The sequence below is a fragment of the Lepisma saccharinum genome, chromosome 4 (assembly GCF_977018435.1).
Source record: "Lepisma saccharinum chromosome 4, izLepSacc3.1, whole genome shotgun sequence".
Classification (NCBI taxonomy): domain Eukaryota; kingdom Metazoa; phylum Arthropoda; class Insecta; order Zygentoma; family Lepismatidae; genus Lepisma; species Lepisma saccharinum.
The window spans coordinates 69,150,966-69,168,370 of record NC_139232.1 but is presented as its reverse complement, the minus strand read 5'-3'; the positions used below and the strand labels follow the sequence as shown (position 1 = coordinate 69,168,370).

The window sequence follows — 17,405 nt, the reverse complement described above, 5'->3', positions numbered from 1 at the left end:
GGTGCTGGTAATACAGTCAATCCCACTACTGGCCCTTTTTTTTTTACATGTGCCTCGTATGTATCTGTGTGTGTGTGTTTGTGTTTGTGTGTGTGTGTGTGTGTGTGTGTGTGTACACACACACATATGTTTGTGGCTGCTAGAGAAGAGGGATTGCGGGGGGTAACTCGACAATTTTAAATGGTAAATGGAGTCATTCCACACTTCGTTTTATGGTACTCAGCTTAAAAAAGCTTGAACAAAGCTTTTAAATAATTGCTGAAAATTGCCGATTTAGATTTGTATCTTGACAGAAAGAAAAGGCCAAGTCCATTTTATGATCAGAACAGCTAATCGGGACTGTGCCTACAATTTTTAAAGTGACATTTTGACACCCATCCCCAGAAATCTATAGTATGGGACCTAACTTTTGGGGATCTGAATCGAACATGGGCATACCTTTTGGGGGGATTAATCAAAAAGCTTTCTATCCCATAAAAAAAAGTTACGGTTACATTTGCAAAATCATAAAAATTGCTCATTAACTTGCTTCTCAGGTCCCAGAAGGTTAACGCAAATTGCGTTAGCTTGTTAATTCTGAAAATTTGTTAGGTGGGCAAGTGCCCCCGCCAAGTTATGTGTAATTAGTCTGGGGCTCCTTGAATACAAGACAATAGCGATTACCACTATTATATATCTAATGCCCATCATTGTTTACCTAATTTCATAATCATTTGTTGTTATGGAACTGATCAAGAGAATGAATTCAATGTTGATTCTTCTGTACTTTTTGTCATGATATGTTATAAATGTGTTTAGCTTGATGCAAAATTAAAAAATTATCAACTTGACAATGCATGCTCAAACTGAAAAATATTTCCAACAAAGAAAACCACATTCCAACTCGCCAATATGTTTTAGTTTGATTGGTTGATTTAGTTTATTTTACTTCACTTTTCTTCCAGTTTTGGCTAATTGCGAAGATGGAAATGAGTAATGATATGATAAATTGATGAATGGACACTCACCAACACCATTGCTGGGATTCCGGCCCAGGACCCTTGGGCGTCGTAGCACAATGTGCTAACCACTCTGCCACGGGGACCGACCCACATTGGCATGCACACGGGGGGCAAGGGGAGCAATTGCCTTCCCTATTCACAGTTGTTCGCAGATTTTTTCCACATAGGGACAAGCAAGATGTTTTTCCATGGGCTTATTACCCCGATAATACTGCTGCCCCCTCAGAAACTCGACTTGAATTTTAAATTATCACATACCTGTGTCCCCCAATTACATAATAATTAATATAAATTACTATGACTGAAATCAAATTATAGGGGTGAAATATATACTTTTAGGTTGATATGCATTTTCGAAGAGGGAGGTATGGTCATCCTTGTCTCCCCCCCCCCCCCTTCTAGACGTTCCATGCCCCTACATTATTATACTTTCACATAGAAATTTAGTGTAGAGGAATCTTATGACTGTTATTAAACAATATTATTGGAAAAAATGAAGTAGTTCAACCGAAGAAAATTCAAAGCAACTGTGAGGGAGGGGGGTGCAGTGCCCCAACCACAAAGGGCAGAGGGGCATTGCCTTATCCCAACCTTGGACGGAAATCAATTCTAGGGGGAGCATACAGTGAAGTAAGAGAAAACAAGACTAGCAGAAATTAAGAGTAGCAGGACAAATGGCTACTCAAAATGGAATTAGTTTTCATGTCTTTGTAGCATCATTTCTTCCCGATGGCCAAGAGCACCTGCAGGGGCCACAGAGGGGCAAATTTTATAAAAACAACAATACATTTCGTAAAATTTTCTTGCTTGCTTTGCTTGCAAATTGTTTTCTGTAGTGCATTATAAATGACCAGAGAGAAGCAAGAACAATTAAGTGCTTCAGACAGTTGCTGCTATAACAGTTTTGTTTGGAGCAAAAGGAGCGTGCACATTTCAGAGACAATTTATATCATTTTTGCTGTTGGTTCGTTATGGGGTGGATGAATTGGTTGTATTTAAATAATATGATATATGTATATATGCACACACACACACACTCACTCACACACACACACATGTATATACCCATGTATGCAATAAAACTAAAACAGTGAGATAAAATGAGGTTTTTCTTTCCCAACTGAACTTTCAAGGCTTTTGCCCCCTTAATGAGAGGGTCTGTGCATGCCTATGCCATCCTCATGTGTTTTAATTCAGTGGTATTCAAAGATAATGTATGTGTAACATTACTAGATACATCACAGTGGCGGATCCAGAAATTACTGTTAGAAGTAGCAAATTTCAGAGTCTGATACCTCACCAAACATACAATTGCATTGTTTTATATGAACAATATATGGTTCCTTTAGCAGGAGACAACTATGCTCTACAGATTTTACAGATTTGCTTTGTAAAGAGGTCCAGGGTGGAATGGATGGTTATTATTGCATATTGTTATCCATTGGAGTAGCATCATATTGCGGGGCCCCTTGCCGAGATGAGAAGGCAAAGTCCCAATCCGTTCTTTAAAATTTACATCTCAATGTGAATAGATACAATATCTTCAAGCACATGTCAGCAAAGTATTATGAAATATAAATACCGTATTTCTTCGAATTCCAGGTGCACATTTTTCTTGGGTATTTGATCTTGAAAATTTAGGTCAACCATGGAATCGATGACGTATTGATCAGAGTATGTATGCATAAACAGGGGTAGAAAAATACAGGGCACCAGCTCCTGTGGCTGAGTGCTTACCGCATCGCACTACGACGCCAGGGGTCTCTGCTTCGAATCCCGGCCTGAACATGGGTGTTGGTAAATGTCGATTCATCACATCATCACTTATCCCCATCTTCGCAATTAGCCAAAAGTGGCAAAAAAGCGAAGTAAAATAAACTAAATCAATCAAATCAGTTAATCAAAAATACAGGGTGCCTGAAATATTTGAACCGCAGCCTGAATTTTCCAATTCAGTGCTAAATAATGTTTTTTTTTTTTAATACTTCTAGTTCACTTATGAAAATTTCCATTGCCTTTTTTTTTAAAATAACGAGCACAATATATGTTTTTTTTTAATGTTTGTGTGTTTTCTGTATCACGTGTAACATTACATCATAATAATAAACATGCCATTATATTTTTGTCACTGTTGCTAGCCAAATATGGTGATACTTCCATATTAATCATAAAAGAAAAAAAATGCACCGGTATTGACAAAACTACCTCTTCAGCGCCATCTGTACACAGAAGTTTGAACATGACGGAGACCTTTCATTTTTTGTTATTTACTTATATACACCTTCAGTCGTAACAAAATTGTAAGGCTCACAAGTTCTAGTGAATAAAACAATCTTTTATATCGGAAGATTTTTTCCTTACTGAATCTATATTAGTTGTATGGTTATCCATTGAAATTTGGGCCTATGCTTTAACTTGGCTTTAGAACCCCCTTAACAAAATTTTGTTTCCTTTAAACTTATTGTGTTAGAACAATCAGCATTTTACAACAAAGAGTCAGTTTATTTTTATTGGTGAACACTGTGGTTTGTTCTCATGCTCTTTGCAGTAACGTGGTGGTCAGTGAGCCAACTTTTGCAAAGTGCACATCAAACGTACATTAAAAATGGGGAGACAGAAGCATCACTCATATGATGCAGTACTTAAACATAATGTTATTTTGTGTGCTGAGGAATTTGGAAACTGTGAATCAATCATTGCAAAGGACTCAGGAAACAAAATTAATAAAATGTTGTCTTAAAAAATCAGTCTAAAGTGAGAATCATAGAACTTAAGACCTTCTGTAAACAGAAGCACGTGTACCTTAACAGTGTTGCCAACTTAGGAAAATAAAATACTCCACATAGCCACAAGGTGTAAAGATATACCATTTGTCAAACGACGCGGAATAAGCAGTGTTTCACTGGTGACCTGTTGGGTGTTTTTTAAATTTTGATAAATCGCAGAAAATTCAATTTAAACTCTTAATAATTACAATTTCAATTTTAAAAATTGTCTCGCAAAAGGGAGTGTCGTACCATACCCCGTTCAATTAAAAAATGTTGACCCTGGCAGGCCTTGTCAGCTCCTGCTCAAAAATATGATGGGTAAGCCTTTCACATATGATGGGTAACGTACATATGTAAAAAATGAAAAATCAAAATGTACACCTTGCCTGGTGGCAGACTTTCGGACTCGCCACCGAAGTTCCCTGGTTCGAATCCCGGCATGGGTGTTATTTGTGGGTGTCCCTTCATAAATTTCATCTGACGATCACCCATCCGCATCGTCGGGATTAGCCAAAAATGGAAGAAAAGCGACGATAAATAACAAAAATCAAACACAAAATACATCTAATGACAAATGTGTACGTGTCTCACAACGTGGTCGATCTACAGCTCAATGCCACACGTTCCAGTATCCTCCAGAGTGTATCTCAATGTCTCTAAAGATACATCATCCAAAAACACACTCGTATGTCCTTGTCAACCCATTTGAAAATGCTGGTTTATGCAGCAAAATCACCAAGGGAAACTAAAACGGAAACTTAGTGAAGCATTGTCCCTGGCAAAAAAAAGTGGGGAAAGGAAACAGTAAGATACACAAATATTTTGAGGCAGTCACATTTTCTTGTACCCTACATACAAAATAAGGTGAATTCTTAAATATTGTCACTTTTTTCTCTCCCTTGTTGAGGGGTGTTCCTTTTAATTCAACCTCCCCCACCCTGACGGCCTGCCCTCACCCTCATCGTCAGGACTCACCCTTCTTCACCCGCAAAAGTATTCCGGAGTGTGAACACCTCTGCACCCCCCCCCCCCCCCGCATCACTTCCGTTTTTGTACTTGACTTAGTGAGAAGTCTTGAGGTTGGCAACAGCCTAATAACGGATTTCTTCCGCAGCACGTAGTCCGTTTTATAAAAGTACGCCAATGCAAGAAAAATGTGTAAATTACATTGGGATAAACATTTTAAAATATATTTTCATTAAAGGTTTCTCTTTATAATAATAATATGTGATGATTGTATAAATTACAACCGATCACGTGAGCAGCAAGAAAATAGCACCAGATTCGAACATGGCGACTTCCATGCATGCAGGAAGGTCTCAGTGTACTCAGAGTTTCTTTCGGAAATACAGCCATTTGAGAAGTGGCGAGAAGCAGCTTGATCTTAACATGTATATGACGTTGTGCCGGTGCTATCCTGAGAAAGCAGTGCAGTTAGTGTCCGAGTGTAGTTGTGTCTCTGCGTCTTTTGTTTTCGGTCTGGTGAAAGAAAGGAAAACGACCGGTCAAGTTGTGAGTCCCGTGAAGGAACACGTTGTTGCTTGCATAAACAAGTACACCGATTTTGAGATAAGCACAATACGGCGCAAGGTGCATTTGTATTTTTTCAATCAAAGAGCTAGCTGTCCACTGAAGAAGATATTGGCTGATGTTAATAGTGATGATGACGATCTCCCGGTTCGACGTTAAATCGCCTCTTGTGGCACGTTGACTTCGTTTTGGGGAAGCAAATTTGACAGACGACACTCATTGACAGGGACGATATCGTTGTCTAGCGCCGAAAATGCCTCCAGTTCAAAAAGGAACTGCTGAATCAAGGTAAGAAAATACATTACTTACATGAGACGTGGGTCTTTAAATAATGTGATTATTATTGTCTTATTGTTTTCAAGTGCACGAGAAACAAACAAATATAAACAATCTCCTTTTATTCCTCGGCTTATCTTTGTTTAGCTTCCGCTAAAACTGGTGGTATATTTGTTGCACAAAGGAGAAAACAATACACTGTATGTCAACAATGTTGGGCAATAATTTGGTGGAAGAGGCAGCAACAAAACCAAAAGGCTTGAATTTACTGAAACGAATCTCTCACTCTCTTGTAAGTTTTACTTTGGCGATTTCATACTGAAAGAGGAGGGGGAAAGGGAACTGTTAACACAGTGTCAGATAAATGGAACATTTGGCGTAGAAAAATATGTTCATTCTTGAACAAGAACACGTATTCAATAACTTATCGAAATTTTCTTATAGCTCATGGTATGTAAAATTAAAGATCGGGTGAAGTACCAGTGAACAGCATATGATGGCCACGGCATTCACGAACAGCTGACGTGGAGTGATACGTTACTCGAAGTGAGACGTTTCTTTACAGAGGGTCGGAAGGTTCGTGATTCCGACTTTAGTATATTCTTTAATCTGTTCTAAGAGTTCAGTCTTCTTATGGTCGACCATTTACCGTAAGTGAAGTGTCCATTCCTCGTTGGAGAGTGAACGACAGCAATCTGTCGTCATCAGCCTCTCTCTTATACATGGGAAGAAGTCTCCTGCCATGTAGGCTGTTAGTCCATTCTTCCTTCCACTCCTGGATGATCTGGGAGCTAATTTGGCAATTGTAGGGGCATATCTGCCAATTACTTCGTAAACTCTCTCTTCTTGGCCTTTCTTGCACCAGCATATGGTGGCTCTGTGTTTGATTATTTTGTCGATAAGCCATAGTCCCGTAATTATCAGTAATGATGTTTGAAATGCACCATTTATTCTAATGATCGTCTTCATTTTTTATGAAGTTATTTTGTTACATATGTTGTATAGTGCGTTCGTTTTGGCTCTGGGTCGAGATAACGCGTGAACAACTTTGAACAACTCTTATAACACAGGTTAGTACTTGTTATGCAATATAAATATAATTGTCTGCATGCTAAAGATATGTGCGTAGATAAGCGAGACGTTACGAGACAAAAATGCCGGTATCTACGTCATGTCAAGCACTATCTCGGGCCAGAGCCAAATCAAACGGACTGAATATTTTAGGTAGTCTACTCAGATTGGTCCGTCGCAACAATCGCGTTGTAGGCTATGAATATGTATGAGTTTATAAGCGACATAGGAAGTTTGAATGTATTTGAACCTTTTGCTACCAATTTATTTAGTACAAACTCAGCGTTTGAAGTTACATAATCCATGTCATTGGTGCATTTCTCGTAATTTCACACCTAGATATTTAGCTTCCTTTACTCTTCTAAGATTTTTCTCTAAGTTTCATCTGTGGGTGTTTATTAGCATTCAGCTTACCCTGTAGGATTATAAAGTGGGTCTCCTGGGTGGCAATCATCAATTTCGCCGTATCACACAAGTTCTCAAAAGAGTTTATCGCAATACTGGACTTCCTCTCAACTCTGTTCTTGATTTACCTCATATTACAATTATTACGTCATCTGCATAGTCTATTTGTGCTTCTGATCCCGAAATATTTCCAAATTTTTCTAGAGATGGTTTCAAGTTTAGATTCCACAATTCTGGACCTAGAATTCGTCTTTGTGAACATCCTTGTGTTGTTGATTTTGAGGCCGTGAATTTAGGACATCTGATATGCTTTCCTGCAGGTGCAATAGCTTCCATAATTCTGTCGATGGTTCTTGGGCAATCTGTGTCTCTTAAGATCCTGAAAAATGTGGCTTGGTTGGTACAGGTAGATGTCAGTTCAAAGCCTCACAACGCCATCAACATCTCTACCATCTGTGAGGGCCTCTTTTTTTTTTTAGTTGGAAGAGGGATGCAAGGCCATTTGTACCTTACAGCCTTGCGCCAGAGAACCAACTTCAATCGACTTGATATATCGCTTGCAAATACACTCGATATAAATGTCGATTGCATCTGTGTATAACAAGATCTCGCTTTCATGTCTTTAGTGATCTCTTGTAATACACCATTCTTCCTTTTGAGTCTCCAATACTGACATGGTTAAATCTAAGGTAATAACAATTGCACAAAGCACTTGGAATACCTATCACTCAACCTAACCTACAACCTTAAGGAATTACTTCAGACCCAAAAGGAAAAAAACATTAGTAGTCTTACATTACATACCTGCTATTTGCATACATCCACAGACACTGGCTATCAAGACTTACTTCATACTACATAGCTACATTTTCCTGAAGTAACATGGAAGATCTCAGGGATTACTGCTATTACTGTAACTGTACCGTGCTAAGCTGGCCAAGTTCACCCCAGCATAACAACAGTGTATGCTGAGCAAACATAGGACCTTCCCAACCCAGCAATATTCCAGAGCAGACGAACTCGTACTAGCTCGGAAAACTTCATGTACTATCACACCTAGTATAGGGCTACGAGGTCTCTTACCAAACGGTAGGGAAAAACCTTATCGGGAGGGGTCCTACAGTTTTTCTTGTCATCCGAATAACAGGAATCCATGAGATATAGGGTGGAAACATAACGTGTAAAGTGCTTTTAATTTTTTTTAAAAAATAATGCCTTGGTCAGCAGCTATAGTGTGTTTAATATGGAAACAAGGCATAATTGTGTTGCAACAAGAATCCAAGTTACTTCAGTAAAATCCTGTGTGTTCTATTTTGTTAGCACATAATATAATACACAGGATATAACTAAGATAAAATAGCAGATAAAAGAATAACTAGCATTCATTCTGCAATCTAATCTATCAAGCTCTATACAGGAGCGCTGATGGGATTCTATGAGTTCACTAGGTGCCATCTAACTGAAATCTGGTTGCCAAGCTTTGGCACACTTAACACCTGTTGGCCACAGGATTTATCTATTTTACATACAAACCCCTTTGAACATATATAGCATGTTATATATGCGAACACGGGCCTGGGAATGGGTGTTCCGTGTGACGTGACTGTCCCATCATCTTCATCTTCACGAGTAGCCAAAAGTGGCAGAAAAACGAAGTAAAATAAGCCAAGTCAATGTAGCATTAATAACAGAAACACGCCAGTTCGGTGACCGAGTGTGTTAAGTCGCTGACTTTCGATCTTGACACCGAAGTTCCCGGGTTCTAATCTCGATCTGGGCATGAGTGTCCTTGTAAGTGTCCTTTCATTAATTTGGTCACATCGTCGCTATTAGCCAGAAATTACAGAAAAGTGATTGAAAATAATAAAATTCAAAAACTTACGTACTATCCTGCAGCTGCCAGTATCTCTCCACTTTTGAATGGAAATCCGTATTAAGAACTTTTCTCTTAAGTAAATGTAGAATAGAATTCTTATACACGTTGGGCCATCAGTTTTTGAATGTAGTTCCGTAGCTACTGTAACGAGCTTCAACAGTAAATAATAAGTGTTGCATGTTAAAAACATTGTTGTGCTGTTGTGTGTTACATCACGTTCACTTACAAAATAATTAGCATGTAAAAGAAGAAGTTTCGAGCATAAGGAATGTAAATATTGAAACTGAACGTGAAGTTAGTAAATCTCTGTACTTAGCTAATTTTACTTTTTTTAATATAGCCATTTTGACTTCGTTGCTCATTACTTGTGTCAGTTCATTTTGAATTTCAGAACGTTTTTAATTATTGTGAATCTCATTTTATTGTGTACTTCCGAAATGTTCTTGTGGTAATTTGTCATATTTCGAAAGAAAATTCACCAAATATATGAAGTTTCTTGAATTTTCTGTTGTTTCTGCTGTGTATAATGTATTTCGATGTTCTCGAACTGCTAAATTATGAGAAGTCTAAAATTGTGTTTATCCTTCTCAACCTTTGAAGAGAACTTTTCGTTGTGGTTGTTTTGCTTCCTGAATATTCTAAAATCAGACGGCTACCACCCGGTTTATTTAAAATACTAAATAGTTGATGTATTCAATCATAGTGTAATGTTTCACTAGAATTTATAACCGATTAAGAACATAATGTTGTAATTTTATTGGCCACAAAAATTAGCCCTTTCCATCTATTTTTCTCACGTCTATTTATTACATTAATAATAATAATAATTATAATAAGCCCATGGGACGTGAGGCCTCGGTCACTCACCCACTTCGCCCATCCTTTGCTATGCCCATGTTGTTGTCATAATTTCTCCCATTGTCACGCTAAACAGAGAAGTAAAATAAATAAACAAAGAAATAAAAATGCATTCTCTGCAGTGGTCTCAGCTCCGATTCCCTTTTAACGCATCTTGTAGACTCGTTCTGATCCAAATTTGAACTGTAGGTCCTGTTCCGATTAGCCTATTATGAGCATAAAGTGGACTTCTCGAGCCTGTTAAATGTGGTGATAAAAGTACAGAAGGAATGAGTCTTGAATATTATATATTCAAAACGTGGCAGTTGGGAGGAGCAATCGCCCCTATCACCCTCCCCTTGGATCCGCGCCTGATACATCAAGCTATGGCAGTGTAATTTTTCATTTGTTAAATTTTTCACAGGCAACCAACAATCAAAAGAAACTCACCATTTTAATCCTCCTGCCTTCTTGTGTAAATGACTTGCAAATTTTCAGAATCCATCCTTTGATCAACACAGCCTTCACCACCACCAGATTTCATTCATTTTTAGCCAGATTCCTGATATTGCATAGTCTGGAACTCGTAATGCTCACTTTTTCTACTAACATTTTAGCTTCACAAAGAAATCTAGTTCATTGTTCTAAAAAGGAGCACACTTGTTCTTTAAAAAATGACTTCGTAAAGGGCTATCGTGTTCATGTAAAAATTCCATGTAGGCTATCTTCATGCACTATTGTTCCACTCATACAAATACAGACATTCTGTGGTGACAAGTTAGTGTCACCTGACAATTCATTTGTAACTTTCACATTGATTGGGGTGGCATTTTCTTGCCAAATTCCGTGGACAAACAAAAGGGAAGAAGGGAGGTGGTCATCAAGCCTGCCCACTTGTTTGACAGTTCCAGCAATAGAGCAGTGCTTGAGGCCTCGTCTGTGTTCGCCTATTTTCAGCTTCCAGTTGTCTGACAGAAAATGTTGCAATTGAATGGCAAAGTGGGAAAAAGTAAGTAAATTGCCAATCATTTCTTGTTTCCCCCAAATATCATCCCCCAAGCAGAGGGTAGGACACGAGTATCCAAAGGAGGGAATTCCCCCCACCCCCTCAAAATACCACACTGCACACTTATTATTTATTTATTATTTTCCATGGTAGAGTTGAATTGTACATCTTATCCTTCATTCAATCATTATTAGTGTAAATTTTCCTTCTGCAATTCTTTTTTATTAACTATTTGCATTGCACATTTGAAAGGAAAGCAAAGACATTTGAATAAGAGCATACATAAATATAACATAAACATAATGCTATAATACTACTATATAGAAAAACATACTATAATACTATAAACGTAACACACACACTTGTTCATATCAATAATGTAGTTAACAAATAATGTTCTATGTAATTATATGAACTTGGATTTGCATATTAAAGCAGTGTCCGTCCCTTCTATAGTGTATTTTTTTTTCTATTCTGACATTTCAATTGTGCAAATGTGAATCTTTTTCAAGAGATGCATCACTTATGCCATTAAACCAGTGGTTCCCAAACTTTTTTCCTTTTGCAGCGCTCTTATTGTTTCAAGATTATTTCTCTGCACCCAAGTCAGAATGTAGGCCTATCTAACACTTGCCACGCTCAGTTAGTGTGGTTAGGATGCTTGCCTTAAGCTAACAATTAAACACATATTTCAAATTCAGAAACATTTTATGATGTGTAAAAAGTTCTAAATAAGTTAAAAAATAAACATATTTTAAATTTATAAACATTTTATGTGTAAAAAGTTCTAAGACCATGTGTTGCGTAACAAGTGTCGTTCCAGTGAAAAAATTGGAACATTTTGTGGTGCCCCTGTAAGACAGCCACGGCACCCCAGTCCACACTTTGGGTACCACTTCATTAAACAATATATACAGACTTATTATCATGGAGATAATAATGGATTTTTTTTCTAATTTGTTAATGAAAACTTGTGTTGTCACATTTGCCTTTAAGTACAGTGGAACCCTGATTTTACATTCCCAGATTAAACATTCAATCTTGATGGTACCAATATAGCAAAATGTACAAAAATTTTCCTCCATTTTAAGTTTTTTCAACTTGGTTCCCTGAAAAACGTAAAATCTAAGTTTCAATGTATTCAATTTCTTTTTCTGTGTCTTCCTTGTTGCCTCCTGGTGTTCTATGCCTTGAAATGCATGTTAAATTAGTGTTAGGTATGTTTTGATTCTAGTGATTTATCATTCCTATCCTATTGTCCGTATGTTTTGTGTGTGAGAGAGAGAGAGAAAGAAAGAAATTTGAGGAACCAGTCATAGGAAAAATTTTGCCTACAAGGTTGTCAGATCAAGAGTGAAGATGAAGTTTGTACAAAAAACATGGACCTCTTGCCAGGCTTGGTAAATGTGTGAGCAGCAGAGTGGGGGATAAGGGCAAGTTGGCCAGGAGGTGGGAGTAAGGAATGGAGAATTAGGTTGAACTTTGAATTTGAGTTGGGAAAGTTACTGGGTGATCAGACCATGGGGTATGCTTACTCTCGTAGCTGATATGTAAGCCCTCTCTCAGTGCATATGTACTGAGGTGTTGGTGGAATGGCTGCATGATTGCTACCTGAAAACAGTCATTGAAGGTGTTATAACTGCTGGTGTGGATGACAACAGTGAAATCCAGGGTTTGGTGGTTTAGATCAAGATATTACCTGTGCATGTTTCCCCAGTTAAAATGTTACAAGTCAGGATGTAGATGAGGTCTGAAGTGGCAGGTTCCCTTTGGGCTGAGGGTAAAATTGCCTGTGGCAATGTGAATCTGGAAGTAGATGTGATTATAATTTGACAGATGTTATACCTCTGTCAGTTGGGATGTTCAAGACACACAAGTGTCAACTTCACCTCCACATGGTACATCCTGGATTGTATTTTGTAGACCAGCTCCTAGGTTCTGCCTTCTGGACCCCTGGCCAGTATAATCCTTTATGGAACTTGTATCTGTTTGCAATTGTCCCTTCATCTATTTCATGTTATCATCTTTTATTCTTATCTTCACAATTAGCCAAAAATGGAAGAAACTCAAAGTAATATAAATCAATTGGTTGTAGGATGCAGGAAAATTGTGGACCATGATGTAGTTGAGATTGGAGTCACCCCAGTCTAGCCTAGCCTTCATGGTTAGCGATGGAAATGCAGTTTTAGTATTGCATAGGTATAGTTCGATGTTTCCACATTGCAGTTTTTGTTGGTGATCCCATTAACTTCGAATGACCACTGCTTTCATTACAGGCTGGAAGATTTAACCTGGCACAATTGGCACCAAACTGTCGATTTCCTTCTGCTAGCTGACTTTCTCTGGCATCATGTGGATGTTTGCCTTGGACACAGCTTGTGTTTTATTCTCTGCTTATCAGAGGCTGCCGTTTCCTTTACGTAGTCCTTTGTTGTCACATTACCATTGAACATGAATTTTCAGGTAGCAAAGAGGTCGGTGCTTGTTGCTGAGAGTTCACAATTAAAATACTTTTGCTTTGCTTTTTGTTTTGTGTTTATTGCGTTCATGTTGAGTGTGGTTTTGGTTTAAAATGTGAGGAAGGGGAAATCGGTGCATTCAGATACCCGTGAAATATTTGCCAATGTTCACAGGTTCTTAGAAGAATAATGCAAATGTCATCATTTGCAGTGACGTAATGTTTTGGGAATTTTCTGAAGGATTGATCTTATGCAGGACTAAGTTCACCACATCCCGGCAATGTTTTCACAAACTCTTTTTCTTGGCTGGTGGACCAGACCTGCTTCCATGCCTCTCAACAATATTGCTGTTAATTGGTTTCACCTGGCAATCTCTTTCCAATCTCTGTTTTCTTTGCATATTTATTCTATCCAAATTCCTCTGTCTTTTGCACCTCCAGGTAGAGAGGTAGAATATCCTCAGCTGCGATGCATTCACTACCAGTAAGGGCCATGCACTCACTGAGTTTGCAGAACAGAGTGAAAATGTCATATTTACTTTGCTCTGCATCTGGTGGATATGTGTGGTAGTCAAATGTTCTGATTGAAAGAAAGATTTCAATAAAATGCCTTCGTTCTAGATCCACTCCCAATTCCTTCATTATGCATGATTCCCACACATATACTTATTGCACTGGCATATTTTATGTATAAAATATTCATTATATTACAGCATCGCCTGAAACGACCTCTAGATTATCCACAGATGTATGAACAAGTTAAAATGGTCCCCCTTGTTCCACAGGAAGAATTTGATCCTGTGAAATTGTATTTGGAAAAAGTATTATTAGAACAGGTGAGGATCATGTTATTTTCTTTGAACATGTGTTTGAATTTTATAATTTATAGGGTAAATAGAACTTTATTTATTGCATGAAAATGTCAAAATTAGAATATTTTCTGTTTTTATCTTTTAGATGTCCCTAATAATCATATCAATCCATAGGATTATTCTTTATTTTTATTTTAACTTTCTCTAAGCTTCATTTCACCTGAGTTCATGTACTTGTTTACACCAGCTGTCCAGTCCTCTCAGGTATTTGAATTATGCACAGTCATGTGTTACGGAGGCTCCACTTCCTGATATATTGGAGCTGCAAGGTTTACATGAGGTAAACAAGAAGCAGCTTACATGAGCAGGAAGGAAAAAACTGACTGGTCGGTGTATAGGAAGTCTACAGAGAGAGGTGTTGAGAGGGACGGACAGACTGGGAAGAGAGTCATTTTTGGTTTTGATTGGAGACAGACAACAGGACTTAGAAAAGAACAGAAGGAGCAGTCTGACAGACTTAGGTGAACTACCTACGAAGCCTAGAGAGAGCTTAGTTTATTTTACTCTTAAGTTTCCTAAAAATCATCATCGTTCTTCTAAGTGTAGACAGGTAATTATCCTAACCATAAAATGCATGATTAAAGTTCAAAGGTTCACAAAATCGAATGAGTGACTATTTGCCATTTCTAGTGGTATATTTAGGTATTGTATTTCAGTTGTACCTTTCGCAGCCAAGCATACAACTTGTCATGAGGACAAGTGGTCTCATCATTAACGAGGAGGAATGGTGAATAGCTACATTTTCCATTTAATCTATTGGGAGTGGTTGGTTCGATCCCATCATTGTGTAAGATGATACGTAGGGAGACAAATTTATGGTAAATAAAAACTGAGGAGAGCGGTAAATAAAATGTTAGATCAGCGGTATATACCAGCGGTGAAAAAAAAATTGGCACACACTTTTCCATTATGAGAGGAAACAACATACAAAAGAGCTATAAATTGATAAACTACTTCATTTTTATATACTGTACACATGCACAAGTATTTAGCTGTCCAACCAAAAAGAGAACATCAACACAAAATCACTTCATTTCTAAATTGCATATCTCAAGTGATTTATTCTTTGTATGTATTTAAAGGATATCCTTGCTGTCCAACAAATAAAATAATCACTACTGCACATACACAAACACGTGTTAAAAATCACATGATGATATACAAAATTCATTCATGACTGAACACAAATGACACCATTGTTTCCCTTGATTCGCGGGAACAGACTAATCTTATCGCTGCTACAGCTAGCAAGTTCAATGAAACTGGAAGTTGAGTAGACATTCGGGGGAAGAAAGGAATGCAGCTTGACAGGGAGCGAAGTTTTCGAACTGAGATTATGTGCATGGGAAATCCCAATTTGCAGCATCTTCCTGATGTGATCGAAGATAAAACATTTTTCAGCTGCTAGTGGTAGGAAACTTTAGGCAAACGTATTGTTACTAATCGACAGTTTGCACGCTCAACCTCGATTGACGGATTTTGTGAGTTTTCTACTTAATTTGATGATATTTCATGGTTATTTCGTGAAAAAGCGTTCATTTCGTGGAAAAGCACACATTTCGCATTACTTTGCGAATAAAACTCATGCATATTTCATCATTGGGGGGGGGGGGGGGGTGTAGTTACGTGCAGAATGTTCAAAATTAAATCTTTTTTTCATATTTCGCGCATCGCGAAAATTCAATGTCCCTAATGATATGTAATAACAATCAATACTATTATTCTGTATTCTAAAATCTTACCTAGACTCAAAATCTGTTTACTATATTTCAGTTTTATCATACAAGTTTCCATTGTTATAATTATAATGTCTCCCTTCTTAATAATTGGTTTATTAACATATTTTTGCACAGTGGCAACTCGTGGAATTTTTGTGGTGTAGGAAGTTATGGTAAACAGACCGAGGAAAGTTTTCAAAACTGCGTTCAATTACACAGTGACATGTATCGCCTGTACCTTGGATTAGCCATTGGATTTATAATGTTAGATGCAGGCCCTCCCTGCCTGTCATGTGTGGATTAAGAACAGGTTTGCCAATACCAACCTCCTGATAAGAAAAGATGATGTTTCAACTCATAAATTACGCCAAATGTGATAAAATTATGCTAGGGTTTATTATTATTATTATACAATTATTATTAATTTATTATCATTTTCTGATGAATGTAGTAGTTTTAAGTTCAATTTTATTTTGCTATTTTGGAGTTGTGAACTGCGTTATTGGTTATTTATTGTAGTTAAGCAACATTAGGAATTCGACCATTCAATAAAATGGGTTTAGCATAGTACTTGAAAAAAGTTGAAGAAAATTCCGTGACTGGTAACGGCATCCGTTTGTTTTATTTGTGACCTCCAACTCTTTGTACCGATTTTCTTTTATTAAATGTTCCTCCCTTGTTAAATCGGGGGGGATAAAGAAAAGATGAAAACAAGAGGATGGATCAGGGCCTGTAAAAGCTTGTCCCTTGGTCGGCATACTTTCTTTTGTTTGAAACAAGTCCGCTAGAGAAGTACAAAAAAGATCTTGAGACTTTCTTCAAAATAAATATTTCCTCAAAATATCTTTTTTAGAATTCAATTTCTCTGTTTCCTAGGGACACCCGTTTTTGAGATGATGCCGGATTTTCCATTATGCCAAACACAGAGTACTAGGTGCCAACGAAGTTCAAATTTTGCTAGGTTTAGAACCATTATGCTAGAGTTGGCATCACTGTTGAGGAACCCATGGGACCTTTCTCACAGACCGTATAACTGGGCAACCCCCCACATACCCCCACCCTCCCTTGCACTACCCCTCACCCATCTGTCTAGGATGACGAGAAAGGTTTCTCAGCAGCAGGCAAAGATGGCAATAAAGTCTTTGGGCAACAGATCTGGAACGAGCGGGTGATAGCTAGCACATTGACTCTTGACAGTCAAGTAGCGAACCTTGATTGCGCTCAAAATTTTTTAATGCTCATTAAACTCTTAAAAAGTAGAAAACTGGAAATAAGTATAAATGAAACTGTAGGAAGTTCCTCACTTCCTACATGGAGGAATCGCCACTGTTTTTGCAGTTGATTACATTGAGATATGATATTGTATTTATGTTTTATTACTGCTGGTAACAGTACGTGTCAAAATACAGCACTGTGGTCACAGTTTAAATATTATAACAAGTTGCAAATTATATTATTGTGAACTGACTAATTGAGAAGAATTTTAGTAAGAAATCATTTATACCCAATTGAGCATTACACACACAAAAAGTAATATGCAAATGTGAAACAAGTAGCATTAAAATCTTGAATGAAATGAACGAGATA

At 37.6% G+C, this 17,405-nt stretch overlaps 1 protein-coding gene across 2 annotated transcripts in view; it reads left to right on the top strand.

Annotated features, from left to right (window-relative positions):
- The window catches only part of LOC145986555 (little elongation complex subunit 2-like), a 94,449-nt gene that overhangs the window by 37,842 nt on the left and 39,202 nt on the right, over positions 1–17,405 (top strand). For both annotated transcript variants that reach the window (XM_083120700.1, XM_083120699.1), the window contains exon 5: positions 13,942–14,064. In XM_083120700.1, the coding sequence (XP_082976826.1) occupies positions 13,942–14,064 (123 nt within the window). The remainder of the gene's footprint in view (positions 1–13,941; positions 14,065–17,405) is intronic.